Raw genomic sequence first — 25145 nt, 5'->3', positions numbered from 1 at the left:
ATAATACAATGAATCAAAGTCAAACAAAGCCAAAAAAAAAAAACAACCAAAAAACAAACAAACAAACAAAAAGACCCAACACGTTAAACTTGTTTAGTACCTCGTCTCATGATTTTTATGCATAAAGGCAAAATGTTGAATCACATAATAAATAAATAAGTTGAGTCAGCCAGCATTAAGACCATAGACTTATCAGGAATCAAAAATCTAAAATATTTGCCACAGAGGCTGGACAAACTACAATTTACCTGTCATTTATCTGTCATTTCCAATCTAAGCTGCTTTCACATCTAAGTCCCTTGATTGGAAGGATTTATAAAATGCGGTCGTTAATTTAAGCCTTTTTTGATGATTTTCGTTTTCATTCATTGCTTCAATTACGTTTCAATTTGCAGGAAAATAAACCATAAAGCATGGTATTCATTAAAATGAAAGAACCACTCCTACTCCTGCCGAGCTTCACCTTCTCTTCTAAATATGCTTACTTCTAGTGGGAAACGAAAATAGATACTGACGGCTAAATCACAAACTCAAGGCTTCAAATCTGCAGCACATAAACCAATAGCTATATAAGGGTGTCAGAGGGTAAATTGTGGGAACTATCTTGAAAGATAACACTCTTTGGTTGCAGTTTCGAGACCCAGTGACCTCATACATCCCCACCCCAAAATCACATCTCACTCTGAACACTGTGCCCTCTGATATAGAATAATACAAATCACCCTTTCATTGAGATCACAAGGCTTTTTTTTTTTCAGAAATGAAATTTACTGATAGAAAAAGACATGTCATCAAAAACAAAGCAAAATGGTAAGAACATACTTAAACACAAATAAAATATCCATCACACAACAGAAAACACATCAAGATATATAACAGCAGTGTTATTAAAAGAAAGGCATCTTTGAACTGAATGTCATGTAAACTTTTTCACAATGCAATGCTGCATTTAATTGATTGAGACTGGAGGACATGAGGAAAGGTCTCAGCAGAATGGATATGGACACCAAGAATAGATACATTTGACCATATACAATTGATTTGAATTGCAGCCCACCTCAGTTAACGAGGGGGGCTAAAGAAGTGCGGGCAAATTTCATTGGGCTATGAAATTAACACATAAAACATGAAGAAAGGGATGTGAATTTAGTCCTATTTCAAATCATAAAATATGTATTGAAAGTATCTTAAATCACACTTATTACTTTATCATTCTCCTACTGTATAGTAGTATGACTTGAATGGATGGATAAAAAGAAGGGAAACAGAATGAGACAATCACTTCATTTATATTAAGTTAAATATATATGAATATATATGAATATGAATATGTTTTGAATCTCACCCATAACGTTCACACCATACTAGTAGCATGACTCTAGAGACCAGACTGAAATACCTTCTGGCTGTGTTGCCATGAATTCAGGTACAGCCAATCAATGTTTCTTGAAGATCTACCCGTGTGAATATTGCAGGCAACCATTTCTTTAGTTCTCAGGTTGGTATTGGTGGGGTTCAAGAAAATCTTCTGAAAAGACAGTTTGATTGACTTACATGAACCTTGCACCATACATCTGCAACCCCTCAAGACTACTTCATCTTCAGTGAACCTCTAACTTTTTAAAAATAACACTTTTATTAAATACTTTGTTTAATGACCAGATAGCTAAAAAAAATTCCCATCAGCATCAGCTGTATGCTACGAGCACTCCTACCACATCTAAGCAAATTATGCTTATCATAAATAATGGAGAACATGGTATAATATGGTATAGTGGTATAATATTAACATGGGCCATGCAAGCTTAGAGCACAGCCAGCATCACAGTGCTTCTGCATAGTTGTAAAAATTAAAGTGTAGGACTGGATGAATGGATAGCTAGATCAACAGACAAGCTGAGAGAGCTGCAGACTTGAACAAAAATCAATGTAACCTTAGATGTAGGCAAGTGACATAAGAAGGTCCAATAATGGAAACAATCATCAGTGATCACAACAGCAAACCTTTCATGAAATCAAAGTGTCAAAAAGTAATGATGAAGTGCAGTGATTTGGAATAGGAGAAGAGTGTGGTTCCAACAGTTTTAAAAGGTTAAAAAACCTTAGTTTTTGGACTGAAAGAGCACATTTTGTTATTCTCATTGTCTGCTCTAGTCATCGCACAGGGCAACAATTAGCTCCCAAATTACTGTCGCAGTCATGATTGTTTAACTCTCCACACTCTTGTAACCAGTGAATGATCCCAGGGCTGGGCAATAGTGCTGAGCTCTCTGGGTCATTTCTTGGGGATGTCGTAGTGTCCCACTGGCGAGCCCTGAACATAGGTGAGGATAGCACTCTGCAGGTAGCTGGCTCTGTTGGCTGCATCCTCCCTCATCCTCAAGATTTCTGCCTCTTTATGGCGCAGCTTTTCGTGCATGGAAAGCATCTCATGTTCCTTGTCAAGTAGCACCTCTCTGTGGTTACTGGTCAGTACTGCAGGTAGGCAAAAGACATACCCTGTGAACACCAGAGGCCCAGCCCAGCTCAGCATCCGCCACCCAAGAGCAAAATCATTGAATGCACACAGATGGAAATTTGCTTTTTTTTTTCCACAATCAGTCCATGCAGGAAAATCTACTTATAATTTGCATGACTGAACTTACACAACAAATGTTGTTGAATTCACTCCAGTGATTTATATTTCAATAAAACAAATAATTTCTTAATGTGAGGAATTACCTAGATAGGATTAAAGGGACCCACACACAAATGACATAATATTATAAATATATAATATTACTGTAAACAACAACAGATACACAAATCGATATCCCTTGGTGTTCAGATCTCATGAACTACAACATTTCTGTAGAAAAACTAAATTTAGCAAATGACACCAACAGAGGCAAATAAGGCAAATAATTACGTTTTGTTACTATTTGGGGTTTGCTTCTTCTTTTACTTTTTTTTTTTGTAAAAAAAAAAAAAAAAGCTAAGAATACCCTTACCTTTAAGCTCTCTTTCCAGAGCGTTGATCTTCTCTTTGAGTCCTGTCTGTGCTGTCCTTTCTGCCTGTAAATGTCCAATCTGCTCTAGAAACTCCACCCTGACCTTGCTTACTTCTGCCACTTTCTCCTGGTCCTTACCCAACAGCTCCTGCAACAATACACCACCTCTTAAACCTCTGTGGCCACAAGGCAGTTGAGCTTAATCTACACTACAGCATGGCCAGCAGATAAGGTACAACTTGGACAGTTGGTAATTTGTGTTTTACAAATCATACATTTGTAATTTGCTTGAAATTATTTTGAAATCCACGACTTGACTTTATATCAGTTAAAATTCTACTGCTTTAATTACCAATGCAAACAGCATAGATTGTGATAGAAATTATCAGTTTCTTTGATACCTTACAGTACAAGTCTAATGAAATATGAAAAGAGATCAATCCGTCCATCCCTTTCTTTATTAATACCACTTAATGACCAGTGACCAAAAATTGGAAAATCAGCAGCATAGGCTCTGTACATTAAAGTATTTCCTCTGTGTTTTGTTTCTCAAAATTTGTAACAGCCGCTTACCATTCGAGCTTTGTCATGTCTGGTGGAATCATGTTCACAGACTGTCATTACTGTCATTTTTTGAGAAGAAGACAAGAGAAATCAAAGCAGGAGAATGGTATCTTACAAAAAGTACCTCAGTGCTGAGACCACTATAGACTCAGTGGCTGTGACAACTGACTGTTCTCATCTGTGAAGAATTAGTCTAGTTTCCGTCTACAGCTCTCATTTGAAATCTAACCTGATGAGGCAAATCTGCAGTTACAAGAATTTTTTGTTTATTTTTATTGGAAACGCTATCCTCAGAAAGTGAAACTCAAATGAAAATATGCATCATGTCATATGTGTTCAAATTTGACCTCTGGTTGAGTTCAAGCCCAGGAGGTAATAACTGTGAGGTGACAGTTCTACCACTGAACTGGGACTTCAGTGGAATAGTCACATTTTAGAATAGATCAGATATTTCCTGAAAGGGCTGACCGTACAGATCAGATATTTTATATTGGTTTGCATGTAACTAGTACAACAACACGACGACACCAACTCAGGAGTCACATCTGAGTATAACATATAATGTTACAGGCACACATTGTGTGATATCAGGTGAGGCCTGACCTGCTGGAGCTCCTCTATCCTGCGGCGCAGTCCATCCATCTTAGTGCTCTGCTGGCTGGTCTTGGATTGCAGCTCATAGATAGTCTGCCTCTGCTGGGAGCATTGGAGCTGGACCTCCTGCAGTGAGGAGCGTGCAGAGCGAACCTTTTCCTCCATGGAAGATATGTGCTCCTGCTGCTCAGAGGGAATGAGCAATCAAAGAAAGCTGATGGAGAAACTTAGGGAGAAAAGTGCTGTATGTTCAAGGAAAGCTATCACAATGAAAATCAGAATTAAGAGTACTCATAGTAAGGCAATTTAAGAATGAAGAAAACAGACACAACTTCTAAATGGGTACATTGGTTGTAGCTGGGTGAACAAAACAAAGAAGACACTGGACACTGAACTTACATAGAGTAGTCTCAGTATCAGCAACAATAAATATTGTCTGTTGGATATCACATTAAAAAAACATCAAGACTATTGACTGATGTTTTATTTCACCCACCACCTCCAGATGTGCTTGAGCTCTCACTCTTCCCAGTTCTTCCTCTGCCTGGGACCTCTCTGTCACACATGCTGCTTTTGCTTTACTCAGCTCCTACAGCAGTTACACAGTACACTTTCATGACATTGGATTCAGCACAGATGGAAATGCATTTATCTAACTGTGTCAACAAACCGAAAAAAAACAAAACAAAACAGCTTTTTCCAGTTTAACCTTGGAGGTGGGAAATCCCTAGCTTGCAATCTAAGGGCAATTTGAAGATTTGAATAACTGAACTCCTTGGAAAAATAACCTTGGGGAAAGCAATAATTTCCGAAATTTCACCCAGTCTTTGGAATTGAACCTGTAGTACACTTTTGTAAAGATGGAAGTCACTTTGGCAGCTTAGAAGCCACTGCTCTGTTATGATAAGGGAATTGCTTTATACTTCAGTAAATAATTTCACCTGTTCATAAAAGCACAGCAACACAGCGCAGGTAAATGGTACAGTATTAAGACATATCTTGCTGTAATTAGATATCACTAAGTAGCGTGTAATATGCTTTTACTCACTGTGACAGAGTGCAACAATCACAGGGATTTGCTAGGAATGCAGCATTTGCAGTCTTTTGCCTACTTCTCTAATATTGTCTTGTGAACAATCCCAACACATTCAGACATGAAGAAAAAATATACAAGTAGCCAAAGCTGGCCTATCAAAACTTTTGATGTCTCCACATTGTTACCTCTGGGGACACTCTAACCTTATCATGGAAATACAAATTTGAGGGTGCATACATCAGTTATAGAAGCTACAGTGACGTCAGCCTCACTACTTCACTGCATGCAACAAGGACAGAGTGCAAATGAGGTCAGATGACCTCAGAACAAATGTACATTGATATTTCAGTGTTTATATATATTTTATTTTATTTTAGTACTTATGTTTAAACTTTGCTGATGGATTTTATACTTTCCTACTTCTTTAATACTTGAATGGGAGCGTATGCAATGGAAGGCAATTTCCCCTCGGGGGTCAATGAAGTATTTCTGATTCTGAGTCACTCCTCTTCCTCCTTCACTCCACCTTCCTCTATGAATATGGTTTCTTTCAGATTAAAAAAAGAGAAGATTACTAACTAGAAGCTTTAAAATAGAAACTCACAACCCCCCCCCACCCCCCACCCCGAGTCCGGTTCTGTCTGAAGTTTCTGCCTGAGGTTTCTGCCTCTTAAAGGAAGTTTTTCTTGCCACTTTTGCCAAGTGCTCTCTCATCGGGGGATCTGTTGGGTCTCTTAAAATCATTTTATAAAGAGTTTGGCCTCGACCTGCTCTATATGTAAAGTGCCTTGATGTAACTTTGTTATGATTTGGCGCTATATAAATAAATCTGATTTCATTTCATTTCATTTCATTTGAAACCAATGGGTGATGTCACGGTGGGTTACCGCTTGGAGGATGAATGGCAGAAAAATAAACTCATGTCAATGTGACCACAGAGTGTTGTGTAGAGTTAGTCAAGTTTTTCTGGACAGCAGTCAATCACAGTAAAGACAAAAAGAATACAATAGTGAATAAAATCAGCAACTACTGCAATAAATGCAATACATTTTATGTTACACAAACCATCAGAGTGAGCTACAGGACAAGGCGAGATAATCCTTTTCTACATCTGGTGCTGGATGAATAATATTTAGTTTCCAAAGCTACTGGCTGACAGAAGAAAGGAGCTCATATACCTGTTAATCTCACAACTAAGGAGGGAAACCCTCCCCTGTGATAGCTAATCAGCTAATCAACATCATATCAGACGCTGTTAGGAGTCCAGTGTGACTACCATGCCATTTTTGCTGATTAACAGGAATTACAGATTATTTGCAATTTCCATCTATCACTTTGGAGCATGGATTCAAAAGTAGGGAAAGGATGGAGCCCTGAGGAGATCCCGCAGGAGAGTGTACTAGAACATGTGGTTCTCAACCAAAATGATTTAACCAACAGACAATATTAAAATCTACGTTAAATTTGGACAGATATTGTGCTGAGCTTAGTGTGATGTATATAAACCAACACTGCAGATGTTACAATGACAATATAACAATGTCAGCAGTACAAAACTGGATGTCAGGACGTCCCACACTGCGTTCTATTAAAGATGGATATTTTGAGCTCAAACCTCTTCCAGTTGTATCCGCTGTCCCTCCAGTTTGAAGATTCGTTCTTGAAGAACTCGCTCACTCTCTTCAAGGTGGTGCTTCACATGCTCCACCTGTACGGAATGAGATTTTTTAGCATCTTATATTTATCTTTTGTCATGAGAATGCTGAGTTTAATTGAATAAACTGTGGAATTTAAAGTTCCATTAATGGGAAGAAGTCAAAGAAGAGTACATTAAAAAACTGCTCAGCAAATAGTTACTTTCCCTGGTAATTTGTTACTTTTATATTGTTATAACTGAATTACTAACTTAATTACTTTGCGAAAAAAGTAACAATAACTAATTACTTTACCTCTGGGCAATGTTTTTCACACAATAAATACAATATAAGAAGTTAAAACCCCAACCTTTAACAGGTAGGTGCTAGTCATTGTGTAATTTCATATGTTCTCACTTTTTTTTAGCTTACTCTGACTGGAGATTGTCAGCATTAAGTGGACTTCTAAACTGATTTGTAGGTTGTTTGACAAAACTATGGAAGAATCTTTTACATTAAGAGCACCTCTTTCTGTCGAAGACCATCCATGTCATCCAGGGCTTGCTTAGACCTTTGTTTCTCTGTTTCCAGACGCTCTGTTAAGGGGTGACACATAGGGAATATGGATTGCATTGCTTATGAAGACGACTGTGTATGTGTGTCTGCATGGTTACCTTCTGTCTGTACTAGTCGCAATTTGAATTCAGCTGTGCTGTTGGTTAATTCATGCTTCAGGTCAAAGATTTGCTGCTGCTGAGACTTGCACCGGCGCTCCATCTCCTCCAGCTAGCACACACAAAACACAAAAACAGTTCAGCCTACATTTACCACAACTTACTATGAATATCTGCATTGTTATGGTTCGTGTTGGTGTTGTTACTTTTGTTGCATTTGGTTTTTATGTTTGTTAGTTTTGTTGTTGTTGTTTGGTTATCTTATTGATTGTTTCAGTTGTTATGTTGTGTTGTGAGGTCCAAAGAAAGGGGGGGTGCAGATATTCCAATCCCCCAAACCCCTAAAATTTCAAAGAGACTATTGCCTCCAACAGAAATTTCTCAGATCTCCGTTAAGTGCCATCCTGGACCCTTATCAAACCTGGCATCTAAAGACCCTGCTTTCTCAAAATAATAGATTGCAATTAGTGCCACTAATCAGCATAAACCTGCCTTACCCCGCAGAGAGGTACCCCTTCTCTGACCCTCCACTCAGGTTGACCTGATAACACAATCAGGCAACTGACGTAAATTGCCGCTCTGGAATGCATCCAAACCCACAAGGACATAAGGGTTGATAAAATAAGAAATAGGATAGTCCGATCAAATAAGAGACTGCAAACATGCCGAACTGATTCCCCCACGAGGAGAGGACTTCACAGCTGTTCGAACCATTTTTCTACGAGATAGTTTGGCTGAGATAGAATGAATTCTGTACTACAGCTCAACTCCATGAACTTCATGCAGCAACATGTTCCTGCCTCTCCCCCCCCAATGACTATCTCACTCTCTCTCTCTCTCCCACTCTCAACCCAATCCGTCGAGGCAGATGGCCGCCCCCCCGAGACTGGTTCTGCTCGAGGTTTCTGCCTCTTAAAGGAAGTTTTTCTTTGCCGCTGTCGCCAAGTGCTTGCTCATCGGGGGATCTGTTGGGTCTCTTGAAATATTTTCATAATGCATTTGGTCTAGACCTGCTCTATATGTAAAGTGCCTTGATGTAACTTTATTATGATTTGGCGCTATACAAATAAATCTGATTTGATTTGATTTGATACACAGTCCATAGTCATACATTTCTGATTTTCCACAGCCAGTCAAGATATGCATGAAAATTTTCTTTTTAGGTCATTTGTTTGTGTGCTCTGTGATGTTGTGATTACCTAATAACCATTTAATTGTGTTTTACAGTGAATCAGATAAAACCATGTCCACCGAAGTAACCACAACAAGCAGAGTGTACTTATCAAAACAATACATTTATCTTTGTTTTATATATAACTTCAAACAGGTGAATGAAAGGCATAGATAAAATCCAAACACCACCCTTGCTATGCCCTGAAGTTAAACGGAGAAATTTGACTGGACCAAATTCGCACCAACAACCAGACCACACCCGTGAGTCGGCCCCCAAATAAAAGAAGTCAAAATCTAATTTTATGTGATCTTCAATTTGGTGGAGTTGCGCTTCCCCAGGAGATCTGATGAAGAAATAACAACCACGACAGAAAAAGAAACTAAGAAGTCAGAATTTAGCCGCTAAGCTACAAGGGCTAAGTTCCAACTTAAAGCCCTGGCTGCTGGAGACTGGAACAAGTTTGGCTGCATAGCACTCAGCCTCCAGCGTCTCAAGTTGCCGTGGTAATTTCCAAAAGCTCTCGAATCACCAGCCACTTAATTATCATTGTTATATCATGCCATTGCATTTAAATATCCACGCTCACCTGTCTCACCTAGTTTATGCTTTGATTTGTACCTGTATTTAATGAGCGCATTACACTCCTTTCTTCAGAAATTGTTCTTAAATCAATCCACAGTAAAGAACATCCCTTTGAGGTTGAGACTTGATAATAGGCAATGCTATACACAATCCTAGGCACAACAGTTGCTATTGTCTGTTTTCTTTTGCTGTTAGTGTTGTTGTGGTTTGTGTTTTTTGTGTTATTGTTACTATTGTTGTCTCTCTTCTGTCTCCCCAACTTCTCTCTTCTAATCAAACATAGTCAAATAATAAAAACAGAAAACAGGCATTCCCACTGTCACATACTGTTCTCTTACTTTGAGCTGGAGTTGGACAGTGGTTTGATGCTGGTCTTGGATCTCTCTGAGAAGTTTGCCCTCTCTGCATGCATATTCCTGCATAAGACAGCACAAATTTCATTCAGGCATATCTCAAGTGTCAATCATGCTATGATGTTGTTTTGCTTTGTTTCAACTTCTTTGTTTGTATTCCTGACTCATGCCACTATAGCATTCACCTTGATTTTGCCATTGTATGCTTGTATATACAACGATATTGATTTCCATTCCTTCACCCTCATGAAGCAATTTCAGTCTACTCAGGCTCTCTGCTTAAATAAGGGATCCTGAATAACTGGTCTTGCAATGATGAACTCAAACTATGAGCAAGAAGGCATACTATGGATACTTATGGGAAATTACTAAAAGATTAGGGTAGGGGTTCTTCGATCAAGTGACAGTGACTCTTGATCCGTCTATTCTTCCTTTGTGTGTTATAAGATTTACTTTTTCTGTCCTAAAAGGAAAAGCCTATACTGATGAATAATCCCCTAAATCCGGGCTTTCTGAAATTGTATGTTTGAACTGTTGATGTGCTGTGGAGCATTGCGCAATGTGCTGCATGAAGAAAAAAATGCTTAATGTTTTGATAATTTGTTACTTAAACTACAGACCAAAGTCAGACATTGACTGATTAAACCGCAAACATGTAGTGCAACACAAAGTACATGAACACTTTTTTTTATGTGGATTAATTGTTGTCGTTGGATTTAAGGCCATGAATCTGAGTTGTAGTAAATGACCTTATTCAGATGTTCATATACATAAATGTGTTGTTTTATGTTTATATATATTTCCATTTTGAGAGTGTTCTTTAAAGGCCAGGTAATTATTTCTTTATTTACGTTAGATTAAAATGGGACTTTTATTTTGAATGGCCACTCGCTTGTAAGCACAACGTCCGGGTGTTGTAAGCTATCATACCGGTTTCGTAGAAGTGTGTCTGAAGTAAACTTGTTAAAAGTGTTGGAATATATTGTTGATATTATGATATATAGGCTCCTGGCTGATATGGGCACAATGTTTGTTATTGTTTCGTGTCATGTTACGTTTGGTGCCGAGTTGAAATGCGCTCTTACAGTGTTTTTTGGTGTTCGTGCAGTCCCCCTAGTGGTTGGGACGCCGGCGTCCCAAACTAATAAACGTATGAAAGGCGCGCTTCATGCAGAGACAGTAGTCAGGGTTTCGTGAAAATTTCACGGCAGTCGTTTTTAACACTTTCAGCTGCATGCACCAGAATTTCTGGGTGCTCCGGTTTTATCATAGTTACTGAAAATGTGTCGGACCGTTGGAGACCACGGCAAGACAACAAGCGGCATCACGTCAACAACAAAGGGACTGTAAACATATGTGTACTATATTTACCCCGTTTCTTTCACCTCCAAAAAATCGTTTACTGTCACAGAAACAACGCCAAAGTGCAGAAATAGAGTTTATTTCCCGATAAAGTTTTCAACAAGCCTGCTCACCAAAAACAAAAAAAGTCGCACGTAGTTTTCTGTCTCCATGAAATACGAACATTCTTCGATCAAACCCCAACTAAAACACCGAATAAAACCACAAGCGTGGCCTTATTTTAAAGCCGAAGATGTGCCCAACAATAATCCGCGGTTCAATTTTATCCATCGTGACCCGTTAATCGGACATTTTGTCTTTTTTCCCTTCTGGGCGAACGCAAATTCAAGTCAAACTGCGCATCTACTACGCGCAGGCAGCGTCTCGTGTCAATCTAAGTCACGATGAAAACAATATTTTCCTCGAATAGCAGAGGCCCTGAGGTTTCCGCAGACGTATAACAATCCCTGATTGGGCAGTTTGTCCCCCCAAATAAGGGCTGCGTAACGGGACCAGAGCCGCACGGGACAAACAGGCAGTGACGCACTCACGCCGTGACGCACCTGGTGACGCACCGGATGTCCCTTTAACTCGGTGTTTACTCGGATTTTACCGTCGTTTTTGTCACTGTTGTGGAGAAGTTTGACTCTTTTTTACACCAACATGGAGAATAAGGCGTTTACACCGACGGAGCTGCTGCAAATGTTGTACAGTAAGGACGAAAACGACCATTTATAACTGTAGTTATAAATGTTCAAAACTAGGGCCGCACAATTCGTCGAATTTTAATCACGATCACGATTTTGGCTTCCCACGACCAAATTCGGGTGACCGAGCGATATTTACAATGCTTCATTCTGTTCATAGAACGCTCCTTATCATAGGCTTTTCCCCATAGCCAATCTAGCGCTCCTCGGAGTGATAGAGAAAACGCTCCCTTTTTAAACCTCTGGCGCTCCATAAATAGACCCCGATTATGCGATCAATCCGTCTTCAAGTATTTTCCGTGGAGGGTCGGTTCCTGTACTACAGGTTTTCATAGGTGGTGCCTAGAACAATCGAATTTACACTGAAAGAGGAGTACCTTCTGTGTGGTACCCTCATTTACATAATATTTACACAAATGGGTAAATTGTATTGTAAAATATTAGGCAAGTGCATTTTGAATATAATCTATAGAACAAGTTTTTATAATCTATTACGTGTTGTTTTTTAGATGTAAAAGATGAAGATGAGAAAGTCTGCCTTTCACTACTGAAGAAGAATTTACAAACTTACATACATTTCCTTTGAAAAGGGACTTGCCATTACACGTCTGGGGCAAAGCCAACCAAATGATATTTCCTCCTGTCTTCGCTCCCCTGCTGATCAGTGTCATTCCTTTGTCCTTTTGTTCCTTTGTCTGTGGCCTTGTCTGAGAACCATCCCTGCCCCCTACTGAGTTCACCCTCCTGTGTTATCGGTAATACACATCCCACTATACGATCCATGCATGAACTGTCTGTGACCACACCCGGGGACAGGGTATATCTGTTCGCTGGCCCTACATTGGGGGTCAGTCTCTGTCGGTCGGCCAGTGTCGGTCAATCTCTGTTATCGGACCCACTCTGTGTCGGTAGGCTCACCATGACCTGGAACTTCAATAAACTCACACCACCTCAGCCAACCTGGAACTAGACTCAGATTGTTTTTTTCTTCAACACTATGTTTCTTTACATTATGCATTGCTATTTTTTTAAAACAAAAGCCAGCAAAAACAAGCAGGTTTCCATCATGGAGCAATTCAAGGCGCAATACACGATTCTGTCAATATATCACAACAGTTATAAAAATATTTTTTTAAGAAGTGCTATTGAGACACATCTGAAGTTATATGACTGCGACGTCGATATATATTATGGATCATTGATGATATGGTGCCTTTATGACTCTGAACAGGCCGATTTCTATGTGTTTTCTGTGTTTTCCGCGTGCGGCTCGCGGAAAATACAGGCAAGAGCCGTAATCTATAAACACACTAATGTTTAACGCAGCAGAGGGCGAGGCCGAGGGGCTTGTCCCAAGAATCGGATCGTCATCCATTGTGTGGAATCATTTTGGGCTCAAGGCAAGTGACACAAAACAAGAACAGGTCATATGCAGTTTTCTTTGTTTTTTATTAATTCTTTAAGGAGAAGCACTGAATTTTGGTGAATAAGAAGGTCTATTTTATTTTTTATGCACATATTTGTACATTAGCAGGAATGTAGCACCATAGGTATGAAAGCAGTTATAACAAGCCTACTGTACAGTATGTGACAATAACATTTGTTTTAGTTAAAATTTAACAAATATTTGTGATAATTAATCGTGATTTCAATATTGATGGAAATAATCGTGATTATCATTTTGGCCATATTCGTGCAGCCCTACTCTAAACGTTATTAATCAAATAGATTAAGGCCTTTTCTTACCTCTTCATCTTTTTTCCTCTCTTTGTTATGTTGCTCCTTGTGTTCTTCTGTCTCAGCCCTTACCCGAGTCAGCAGTTCTCCCATGTTATCATTCTTCTGCTCAGAGAGGGCAAGGGCAGCCTCCGTCATCTGTAGTCTTTACATAAAATAATCATGTGATGAATAAGAGTTTAATAACAGAGTAGTTTCGAATTTAAGATGCTAGGCTGACTCTAACCCTACACCAGAGAACTTCATGTTTCACTGGATATTATTTCCTGGCATATTACAGATGAAATCAATTAAGCAAATAATTGACAGTTTATTAAACATTGGAAATTAATTGCTAGTTTCAGATATAGTTCATCTATGTGGTCCTTATGATACGTTCATTTTGTCTTCACATCTCCACCTTACTAGCATGACAGAACAGCTCAACGGTTTTTTAACTTCAAATTCAAATATCTATAATCTTAAAAGTCAACAGTTCAAGTTTACGGAAAATACTATATCCTGTCTGTTCATTGCTAAATTCGAGCATATCCAACATATGGTGGACGTTAAGCACAAAGGACGTGAACTTAAAGGCACCTCTTTCATGATTGAACGATCAAATACCAAAAGACAAAAACAACAGTTGGAAAGTGCTGTACACAATCCTGACAGAGCACTGGCAGAAAGAAAAGAGGACTGCACTGACAAGTAACAAGCTGTACATTGATGGTCTGCACTTCCGGGGCACCAGCAGAACCCCGAAGTACCCCAAAAACATCAACATGGCTTCAATATGTGAAGATATTATTATTATATATATCTTTATCAACCAACCTAAAATAAAAATGAAAAAAAAAAAAAAAAAAAAAAAAAAAAACCTCACAAAGAGTTAATATAAAATCTCACTTAATCAATCTCCCTTACAGTCTCCCCCTGCTTTTCTTTCTTTTTTCTCCATCTATCAATGTCTCCCTCCACACTCCTTTTCACTCACTCCCTCTCTCCCCTTTATTAACGTCATGCAGTTGCTCTGTGTTATACTACTCAACTTTGCTGCTTCTTTTGCAGGCAGACCTCTCTCAAATATCTACACATTTACAACACAAAACTCCAAAATTAAATTCAAAAAATTATTGACATACACACACTGATGGCAGTAGAAGGCTAAGAGCTAATATTTTCCTCAGTCGCTAAACCCATTTTTAGAGATCTGTTAATTTTGACCAAATCTTTTCATGCTGTTACAATAGTTGACAAAGAGGATTTTCAACAGGAGATTCTAAAACACTAAACACTCTGCTAACAGCCCTATACATCATTATGCAGGTATACATTTTTATAAATCATATGCAACTGCGAATCTAAATGCCCCCATTATCAATGATCCAGCCTTCTTCCAAAAGGTTTTTCACAACAAATATTCCTACAGGAATCTATGCAGTGGCAAACCATGGACCCAGACTCTGGGCCTTCAGTAGGACCACATGTAGCAATAAAATATTAAACATAGCAATACAAATAATTGCCTGTCCTGTCACATGGATGTTCAGCATATTAAACGCTTATTTGCCCAAACTAATTACATCTAATCTAATTACAAAAACTGAAACAAGCAAATCACACATTCACTTACCTCACATATTTGTTTAGCTGGACTGAAAGTAAAATGTCCAGAATAATCATTAGCTTCTGTTCAACAACTAAAGATTGATCCATTGCTGATCCAATGTTTTTTTGTGTTTGTTTCAGCTTAGACACAATTGAATGTCAATGTAGATTTAATATTTCGGCCAAATGTATAACACAAACACCTCCTGAGGTGAAATGGGAAAAGGAAAAAGCTCTTTGCAAGTTATGCTCTGCCATTTTTCACTGGCCTTGATGGCTATAAAACTGTCTTCAAATTGTAGGTTTAGGCCTACAGTATACTTCTTACAAATTCAGTTTTGTGCTGCTGCTGCTGCCGGCCATTAGCCACTGATAGCGACTGTAGCTGCTAGCTTGAAAATGCTGATGGTAGCCATCCTGGCAAGTCAGGTGATGGTTGACCTTTTTGGATAATATCTGGTTTTGCCTGAAAAGGCAATCTTGAAAAGGGAGTATCCAAAATATAATCAAATGGCCGTCTTCTTCTTCACTCGCTCCTGCCATTTCCCTGCTCTCTGAATGGTCTTTCTTCCCTCCACTCGCTCACTGTTTTGGCGGGTTTCTTGACTTATATATGTTCTCCAAGGTATTCGCAAATACCCGGAAGATGTTGTGATGTGGTCTCACCCACAACTCAGTGAAAAATGATTCGCTAAGATACCACCCAAACTCAAATTCATGCCCACGTTGACTTGAATTAAAGCCACTGAAGGTCCAGCGGGAGGATCCATTGATTTAATAGCATACACAAATACCATTGGAAGTTCTATTATATTAACCCATTGTTAACCATGGAATATTAGTCCAATTTCGTAACAATGATAAAAAAAATGTTACTAGTACTGACTGAATAAAAATCAATAAATATATATATACATTTTATTATTATTATTATTATTTTCCCCCCTTTAGGCCTTCACTGAATACCTTGAAGGCCACAGAGGGTTCCCCTATGAATATATGACTTTGGACTTGGTGATGTCTGGAGACTCAAAAGTCCAACAAAGAGGGAATATACCTTCTTCTCTGCAGTGCATCACACTTTTTCAAGAATTTTCTTTTTCTTCTTACCCAATTCTACTGCACAAAAATGTAACACCAGCATACACCCAATCATCATCAGTGATCATGTATCGGTGTTCCTCCACCTTCAAATATCATCCACCCTGAAGCTGTGCCCCACTTGGAACTTCAACACCTCATTACTAAAGGATCCAGAATTTGACATTTTAATAAGGAAGGAATGGGAAAACTTTTTGGAAACTCTCCAAATGTATCCCCATCTCTGATTTGGGAAGCTGTGAAGACTATAATTCATGCAAAATTATATCTTATTCCTCCTACAACAGGAACAACAAGCTGAAAACCAACATTCAGGATAAGATTAAAGAACTAACAGAACAATATGCAACAAATCTGAATGAACACTTATGGCAGCAATGTAATAATAATAATAATAATAATAAAAATAAAAGAAAGAGAAGCAAACACAACTCAGATACCAAATTTTTGAACGCAATAACAAATCAGGCAAATTTCATACAAATCAACTTCAACGCAGAAAGCTTTCTTAGAGCTGCAACCCAGGACTCAAATTGCAAATATATACTGTTCCCCCAAGACAGCAATCATATCTTTGATAGCTTTTATCAGAACCTATATTCAACAACAACCTAAAACTAGAAAATATTCAGGCCTTTCTTAACAACCTTGATGTGCCTCAACTAACCAAAGAGCAAAGTCTTTGGTTACTGTGGTAACCAACTATAAACTATAACTACATTAGAAAGTATGCCAGCGGGCAAAGCTCCAGGTCAGGATAGCTTTGCTGTTGAATTTATGAAACATTTCTGGTCAGCGTAGGCGTCTTTAATCTTCAGGACAATGACAGAGATAAAGGGCAACGGTTGTCCAAGAGTTGTAATGAATACAGCTGCAATTAAATGACTTCTAAAACCTGAATAAACTCCAACACCTTTTTTCTCGTTACCGCCCTCTGTCACTGAACAGTACCAATATACAACCACCAGAATTTGTCAGTAACATCACAAAACCCTCCACCAACTCTATGCACTACCAATATCAAAACAGGAAACAGATCCATCTTTGTCCACAGACTCCTAGACGCAGATTCCACACATACATGTTCCTTCCCTACACTTTACTATTATTCTCTCTGCAAGTATTATAATCACTGTTTCCTCCTTTTGGGGCTAGTGGCCCTGGGGCCCTGCGGTAGATGTTTTGGTGGACCCATGGGGTTTCCAAGGCCCCTCACCTGGGTTTCATCTCCTGGTGTTTTGTGGCTATGGCTCCGTTGTGGCACTGTGTCCTGGTTGTTACCTGGGTTCCGGTGCTGGTCAGTGCTTCTTCTCTCCCTTGTGTCTGGCTTATGGCTTCATTTATCAGCAGGTCACATCACAAAGAATGAATGAATCCTGCCCAAAAGGGGCTTGTTTCCCTGTATGTTTGCTGAGGTGTAGTACTGATCTCCCTGCCTCACAAAGCTAATTTTACACAATCAAGATCAACAATCTGATGATGATCTCATACATGCACTGACAAACCAAAAACTGGCTACGAGACAAAAAGTGCATCAATATCATAAAATGTTGACATTCCTAGTCTTGTTAAAATATGAGACAAATGCAGACAAAAAATTAAATAATAGTGCTTAATATAATGTTTCAGACACAACATCATCTAATTTTAATATGCCTGGACTGAAACCACAGAAACACCTGTAATAATAAAAGCAACTGTAATGTCATAACAACAACTCTGAAAAAGTTAAGTTTTCTTAATACTATAAAGTCTTACTGGAAACTGTCACCACTTCTCGAACATGCAAGACTGACAGGTCCATTATAATAAAGTGGAAGTCTTTGTGGTCGAGGGACCAAAGTCAAACCAAAACTTCCTGCTGGGAGGCAAAATCTCAATATTCATCAGTGCAGTGCAAGCATCATGATTTAAGCATGCTTTGCTGCCTTGAGGCTTGGACTCTTTGCGAACAGGAGGAGTGAGAGGACATGTTTAAATTTTAAATATTTTTTCTACCACCGCTGTGAATGTTTAATTGGTGTGATTAATATAAACATGAAAGGTTATCATTGTTTTTTATGTATTAGGTTAAGCACATAATAAGTACAGGTAGGTGCAGTAAAATAAGTACAGGCTTCAGCATTGGGTCATCAAATTAAATAAGAATGAATGAGTGAGTATGTTAGATGGTATGAGTCAGGGGAGATGTTTCTCATTAGGCAAAGGCGACTACAGTCTTTTAGGGTTATGTCTTATGCATGAGTATGAAAGATGATACCCATGAGTTGCTTACTTAGCAGTGATTGAGTTGACAGTTGATTTCCTCTCATTTAGAGCTTCCTGGAGTTGGCGTATCTGAATTAAAGCAGACCTGAAGAAAGAGACAGAGGGCACTGAGATCTTGAAAATGTATTGAAATGTTCTTACAAAGATGTTATTATAATTTTGAAGGGTTAAAGGTTGATGTGGAGTATGTGTCTCTCAGTTACCTATCTATTGTTAAAGCAAATGACAAAGCATATCAGTACAAGTTACTCACCTGTTAGAGTGCCCTATCTCGTCCCTCTGCCTGTCTATGATTTCCATCAGTTTTAGGATCTGTAAAAGGGGAGGAACAGCCAGAGTGACCATGCACTTATAATAGTAAAATAGATCATTTAAAGTAATGTTTTGTCCAAGTAGTAAATATCAATTTCAACACCAAAACAAACATAAAACGTTTAAACAGAAAAGGGCAATACATGTCATTTAAGACTCTAAAGTAGTTGGAGAGACCAACACTTTTTTGTACATGTCAACATTTTGAAAATTGACATCACTGATTGAATTCTCAACTTTGTAATTTGGATGTCCACAAATTGCCTTTTTTTTTTTTTTACTATAAACTATATTTGGATGTAAAGGCAGAGCTGAGTAGGACTGAGGGGTGGATTTGACCTGCTCTGTGCCTTTCCCAGGGTTAGGGTTAGTTTTGCAGTTTTATCAATCACATAGTGCCAGGTTATAATATGTACCCTTCTTTATAGTTTACTTTTCTCTAAATTGCATCACAATATAAAAAATGTATCTCAAGTTGTCCTGGCAGGGACACAAAACTAGAAACTGAGAAAATAACCCAATTCAGAAAACATTTTGTACTTCCATTGGTAAATTAATGTCATGGGTTTGGTTTCACTGTCGGGGTTTGAGTTTTTCTGTGATGGTTCGAGTTCGTTCTGGTTTTAATTTCACTGTTTAAGGTTTGAGTTTCACAGTTCTGTCATGTTTTGAGTTCTATCTAGTGTGCTCAGTATGTGTCACTTCCTGTTTTATTTTGAAGTCTGGGTTCTGTTGTGTCCCCCGTTGCTTTACTTCCTGGTTGTGCTCTCCTGTTGATTATGCTCCCTGCCCTAATATGATTCCCCTGTGTCTTGTTTAGTTCACTGTGTATTTAAGTCCTGTTTTCTGTTTAGTCTGGGTCAGATCCTTGTCTCTTGTTGCTGTTATCCCTTGTTCGCATGGCTGTGTCCTTGCTGAAATCTCTGCTTGTCTACCTGTCGTCCCTTTACCTTTGTTATTTTCTAGTTTTTACACCCAGTCTGTGGCTCCTGCATTTGGGTCCTCATTCCCGCACACCCCTGCTGCCAATGTGAAAATTAAAATGGTTTAAAAGGGTAAGTTCTTCTGTTTTCGTGACGATGTAGTAATATAATAAATTCTATTTATAATGCACTTTATATTTTACAAGAAAATCTCAAAGTGTTACAAAAGCAATAAAAGTGAGTCAAAAACAACTAATAAAACAATGAAAGTCACACATGAAACAAATTACAGATTAAAAGCCTTTTTTTAAACCCTTTTTAAAAAAAAAAAAAAAAACTGTTTATCATCTGTGGAGCCCTCATATGTTCTGGGAGGGTGTTCCACAGTCACGGAGCAGAGGAACAGAAAGCTTGGTCTCCGAGAGTGCGAGACTCGGTCCTTGGAGGAAGAAGTCTGTAGCTGTTGGTGGAGCGGAGTGAGCGTGCTGAGAAGTTCTTTAAGGTACTGGGGAGCGTTGCCATGGATACGATGGAATGTGAGGAGGGAGATTTTGTATTCGACCCAGGCAGAGATTGGAAGCCAGTGTAGTGAGTGAAGGATGGGTGTGATGTGTTCATATTTACATACGCTCAGCAGGATCCTAGCAGCACTGTTTTCAATGTGTTGTAATTTCTGGATGCTCTTGTTGGGGATGCCACAGATAAGTGCGTTACAGTAATCAAGTCTGGAGGAGACAAAGGCGTGGACAAGCTTCTCAGCATCTCTTAGGGTGTGTGGGACGGAGTCTGGCTATGTTCTTGAAATTATACTTTGCAGAGGTGATTGATGTGGGCCTCAAAGGTTAGGTGCGGGTCAAGCCTGACACCGAGGTTGGTGACTGTTGATGATGGTGGGATGTCCTTGCCAGAAAAAGTAATGCAGGTTTACGGTGGAGTTCCGTATCTGATGAGGGGAATCAATGAGGATGGCTTCAGTTTTAGAACTGTCTAGCTGGAGAAAGTTATGCTCCATCCACTCGATCTCCTCCAGACATGCGGTGAGTATGGAGTGAGGCGCTGCTGCTGATGGTGATGAGTTAGTATCTGTCCTCACGTATAACTGCGTGTCATCCATGTAGCAGTGAAAAGCTATCCTGAAGTGGCTAAAAAAAACAGTTCAGTACTGTGCCATTTAGTCCAACAGAGTCCTGCAGATGTTGGAGGAGTATGTGATGGTCAACTGTGTCAAAGGCTGCAAATAAGTCAAGGAGGATGAGGAGAGATGGTGAACCGGAGTCAGCTGTCATCAACAGGTCGTTTGTGACTCTCACCAAGGCTGTTTCCCTGCTGGGGGTGGAACAGAAACCAGATTGAAACTTTTCAAAGATCTTGTTGTGATGAAGGTGATCCTGAAGGTGGCTGGTAACGGCTTTCTCAAGATCTTTGGAAAGAAATGGATATGAGCCTGTAATTAGCAAGAATCTGAGTCAAAGTTGGGTTTCTTGAAGTGGTCTGAGGCTGTTTTTAGTGCTGATGGAATACAGCCAGTCTGAAGAGATTGGTTTGATCATGGTACTCGGGGACTAAGAGCGGAGCTGTGTGCTTTCACTGGGGCGGTAGGAAAAGGGTCAAGGGCACAAGTGGGGGGGTTTCATCCCCTTGATGATATCTTGCACCTCAGGCTTAATGATGTCAGGGGGCTGAGACAAATGAGGAGGAAGGAGCAGAGCGGGAGGAGCGACTTGAGGGTTAGGTAACAAGCTTCATGCCACCAATACGTTTAGTGTCACATCAGACCAATGAAATGACCAAACAGGTCACAGTGGACCAATGAAATTGTTCAAATTAAATTAAAAGCACCCACACTAAATTCTTCAGATCAGTCATTTTGCGCTTCATGCACACACCCTTATCATGGAAAACACACGAAGCAATGCCGCTTTCAAGTTAAAGGCGATCTATCTGGCAAATAGGCAAAATCTTTGTGTAACATAATTCCTGCCATATGCCATTTCCTTCCATATTTCCAACACCTGCAGCTTATAAACAAATGTGGCATATGTACAAAACAATTTTTCTCTCTAAATTTAGCGGGTGCGTCTTATATTCAGGTGTGCTCTATAGTCCGGAAATTACTGTACTTCTTTTCACTACCAGTGAAGTCGCTAACTGACGACCATTAGATAGAATACAGGTTTAAGTCACTTCAGTATTGGCTTTACTTTTCAGCCCCAAAACCCTTGGGTGTCAGCCCATGAGAGTTAATATTTTTATGGTTAACTTTGAGAAGTCATTGTGAGGTAGTGTTTCTCAATGTTTTTCTTAGTCTGGATCAAATAAATCAAATGACAGAAGGCTTCACGTTATAGGGTTGTATCATCATTTGGCTGTTACCTGACTGCCCTTTAAGTCCTTCAGTGTCTGAATTTCCATTCTGAGGACCTGAGTCTTATTGCGGCTTTCTCTCAGGGTGGACTGTCTCTCCAAATTGTGCCCTGTGGTCTGCTCTGAAAGAGTTCACAAAGAGCAAAATGGTGAAGGGGAAACAAACGTGACAGCATGCACTATTGCTCCCTCTGAATTAAATACTTACCAAGCGCTTTTAGTATATCACTTGGAATGTTGTTTCCTGCCATCTCCAGCTGCACTATGCTCTTGTTCTTTTGCAGAGCCTCTAGCAGGGACCGGCCCCCTAGCAGACCTATGTTGTTCCATCTCAGGTCTGCGAACAGATGCTAGCAATCATTAGGAAATACTAGAGTGCACCATCATCCATTTATATTGGGGATAGCAGAGAAAATATCAGAATATCAAACAGGTGAAGACTTTTGACCTCTTGTGCACTAAATACTGATTTCACCAGATTTCATAAGGGCTTTTGGATAGATTAATTTATGACAATCCTTCTGAGGGCTTTGTTAAATCAGACCCATTATTGTTACAGGATGTTCAGCTAAGCATATTCAACTGAAAGACTAAACCAAACTCCACAACAAAGCTTGTTAAACCATTAAAAAAAAAACGCAGACCAATTACATCATGCCACGTAAAGAACAATTTCAAATACAGAACAATATTAATGTTTTTTTTGGTCATAAAAATGTGATGATCATTTTGACTATAAATCACCTAGCACTTCCAGGACTGTGTTGCATTTGAGTGCCAAAGCAAGCTCAGATGCTCCATGATGGTTGATCTGATTGTTGCGCAGGTCCAGCTGTGTGAGAATGCTGTTGGAGGCCAAGCCATCACAAAAGAGTGAGAAGGTGTCATCCCACAAACCCAATGCATTCCATTCCAAAACCATCCTGGACAGAGAAGCTTGTATTAACTTTTTGAGATGGGACAATACTCATTGTTGCAACATTGGAGAGATAATTGATGTTTCAAAAATTAGGGCTGTATCACCATAAAGAATCTGTTCTTGGTCAATCAATGAATGATTTACTATTTAAATTAAAACAGTTACATAAACAGTTAAATGTGACTTAAAAAAAGCTATGAATAAACATTCCAAGTGATGAGCTCTATCAATATGGGAATCATATTTCAAGCCAAATTAACTACTGTTTTTCTGATAACTTTACAAAGGGAAGACAATGATAACTTATCAAATAGTGGTCAGGCTAAAATGGGAAGAAAAAATTATAATTATCAGCATATGACAAAATTTCAGTCAAAACACTTGGGAATAAATGTTAATTCGTCAAATCACATTTTATCACAATTTAATACAGAAAATCAAGCAATTCCTTGTGTTCATTTACACCTTCTCCTGGCACTTTAAAGTAAATTTACTGTGTTCAGATAACAGAAAATATTCTAACATGAACAGCATCATTCTCACCTGCGCACAGCCTTGTTGTGTGCCAACAATTTTCCCAACGCCTCAGCCCCTGATGACTTCAGGTTATTACCCTGTTAATATCTGTATTAGTCAATTATCAATGCACATGTCATCAGAAACATCCATAAGCATATCTTTACTGTCACATTTAGCAGGCAATACCTTCATATCCAGGATTTTTACAGTGTTGTTGCCAAGCAGTCCAGTCAATAGTATCTTAGCACCTGAAAGTCAAACCAAAGCATAAGAAAAGACTTATTGTTCATCACAATTACCATGGACAATCAAAAGAATAATGTATGTCTCCTGTTATTCTTTACATTTCGCAATAATAAAAATATATATTTAAAAAAAAATAGCTTTACCCGAGAAAAATCAGACTAAATTGCATTAGTTGAGCTTGTTGAGCAGATCTTTGAAGCAAATTCAGAAAGGTTTGTTTTTTTGTTACACATAACTGTAAACCAAAGAATCAGTCCCAGTAAAAGGTGTATTGAGCAGTCTAAATAGAGATGGTTACTCTTAACAAATCACACACCTTCCTCACTGAGCATGCAGTCACTTAGCAACACCTCTGTAAAGATGGTTTCTTTCTGGAAGGCCCTGGCCAGCACCGAGCAGGTTTCCACAGACAAGCTCTGTCCACTTAGGTCCAGTCTGGAGCATTGACCAGCCGTGGTTTCCTGAAGATGCACTACAACACTCTCCTGAGGCTCCACACCTCCTTCCTCACACATGCGTAGATATGTCTTCCAGAAATCCTCCATTTTTGGTCACAAGTCCCTCCTTTTCATCTGAGATAAAACAGTTGTCTTCAAGTTTTCCTTCTTTTCTTTGGGACTTGACCTGTGGAAAACCCATTCATTCATTATCTTCTAACTCTTATCTGTTTCCGGGTCGCAGGGGGTGCTGGAGCCAATCCGAGCTCACAAGGGCGAGGAAATGTCGCTAGTCCACCGCAGGGCCAATGTACAGAAACAGACAAAGACTAACGACCACTCTCGCTCCGACTTACAGGCAATTTGGAGTCCCCAGTTAACATAAATATGCATGTTTAGGATCAGATTAGTAGGACATGTCTTAAACAGTTGCCTACTGTATACTAGTGCTTAATCTCTATCATTTGTCAGTAAACTGTTTTGTTGTTGTTCATTTGTTCTGTTTTAAAGGAACTTGTATCCAATATTACGGAAATCCGACTTCAAAGTCGACATCCGCTGTATCAAGAGAGCTGACATTACAAAACTAAAGCGGCTTAGACTGACTTCAACTAAAAGCTTTGAAAGGAACATTAAGTGGAGAACCTACCTGCAAATCACGATTCACCTTTCGCTAACACCCGCTTCCACATCCACAACACCCGGAATCGAGCTGTATTTATAATCAGTTTAACTTGAGGAACAGATCAGTCAGTTAGTTAATTGACAGAAGAAAGCAGTATGACCCTGAGGCATTAACTTTTTATGTGTTTGCCGAATCGTAATATGCCTTCCAATTATTCAAAAATGACTCCGAATGTCGCGCTATGGTTACGTCATTTCCATAGTTAAAATGTTGGCTTTCTTAGGTAAACTAACGTATAAATAAAGTGATTCTTTTGCGATATTTTCCAGAAAAACCACGATTTACCTAAAAACAATACAGACCCTTGCGACTTCCTCGCGGCTGGTAAAAAACACAGTTGTCATGCGTCGGAAGCAACGCGACAAAGTAACCAGGAAGTGTAATTCCGCGCACAG

The 25145-nt window shown here is 39.1% G+C and overlaps 1 protein-coding gene across 7 annotated transcripts; it reads right to left on the bottom strand.

Moving 5' to 3' along the window:
* Positions 1-755: 755 nt before the first annotated feature.
* lrrc45 (leucine rich repeat containing 45) lies at positions 756-25080 on the bottom strand. 7 transcript variants are annotated; one of them, XM_029527599.1, is made up of 19 exons: positions 25036-25064; positions 24715-24798; positions 23945-24252; positions 23569-23630; positions 23407-23477; positions 22689-22867; positions 22153-22281; positions 21954-22066; positions 18599-18657; positions 18353-18430; positions 13396-13531; positions 9587-9664; positions 7493-7604; positions 7344-7414; positions 6800-6892; positions 4645-4737; positions 4158-4331; positions 2991-3138; positions 756-2475 (listed from the first exon to the last, which is right to left on the bottom strand). In XM_029527599.1, the coding sequence occupies exons 3-19, from the start codon at positions 24171-24173 to the stop codon at positions 2276-2278; spliced, it is 2025 nt and encodes a 674-aa protein (XP_029383459.1). In that variant the 5' UTR covers positions 24174-24252; positions 24715-24798; positions 25036-25064; the 3' UTR covers positions 756-2275. The 7 variants fall into 7 exon arrangements, 6 of the variants coding, with proteins under 6 accessions (XP_029383459.1, XP_029383458.1, XP_029383460.1 ...); XM_029527598.1 differs by having other exon boundaries at positions 24715-25080; XM_029527600.1 differs by having other exon boundaries at positions 4158-4334; positions 4648-4737; positions 24715-25080.
* Positions 25081-25145: the final 65 nt, after the last annotated feature.

The sequence above is a fragment of the Echeneis naucrates genome, chromosome 19 (assembly GCF_900963305.1).
Source record: "Echeneis naucrates chromosome 19, fEcheNa1.1, whole genome shotgun sequence".
In the NCBI taxonomy this organism is placed as follows: domain Eukaryota; kingdom Metazoa; phylum Chordata; class Actinopteri; order Carangiformes; family Echeneidae; genus Echeneis; species Echeneis naucrates.
The sequence above is the reverse complement of the archived record's forward strand: the minus strand, read 5'-3'. Positions and strand labels throughout refer to the sequence as shown.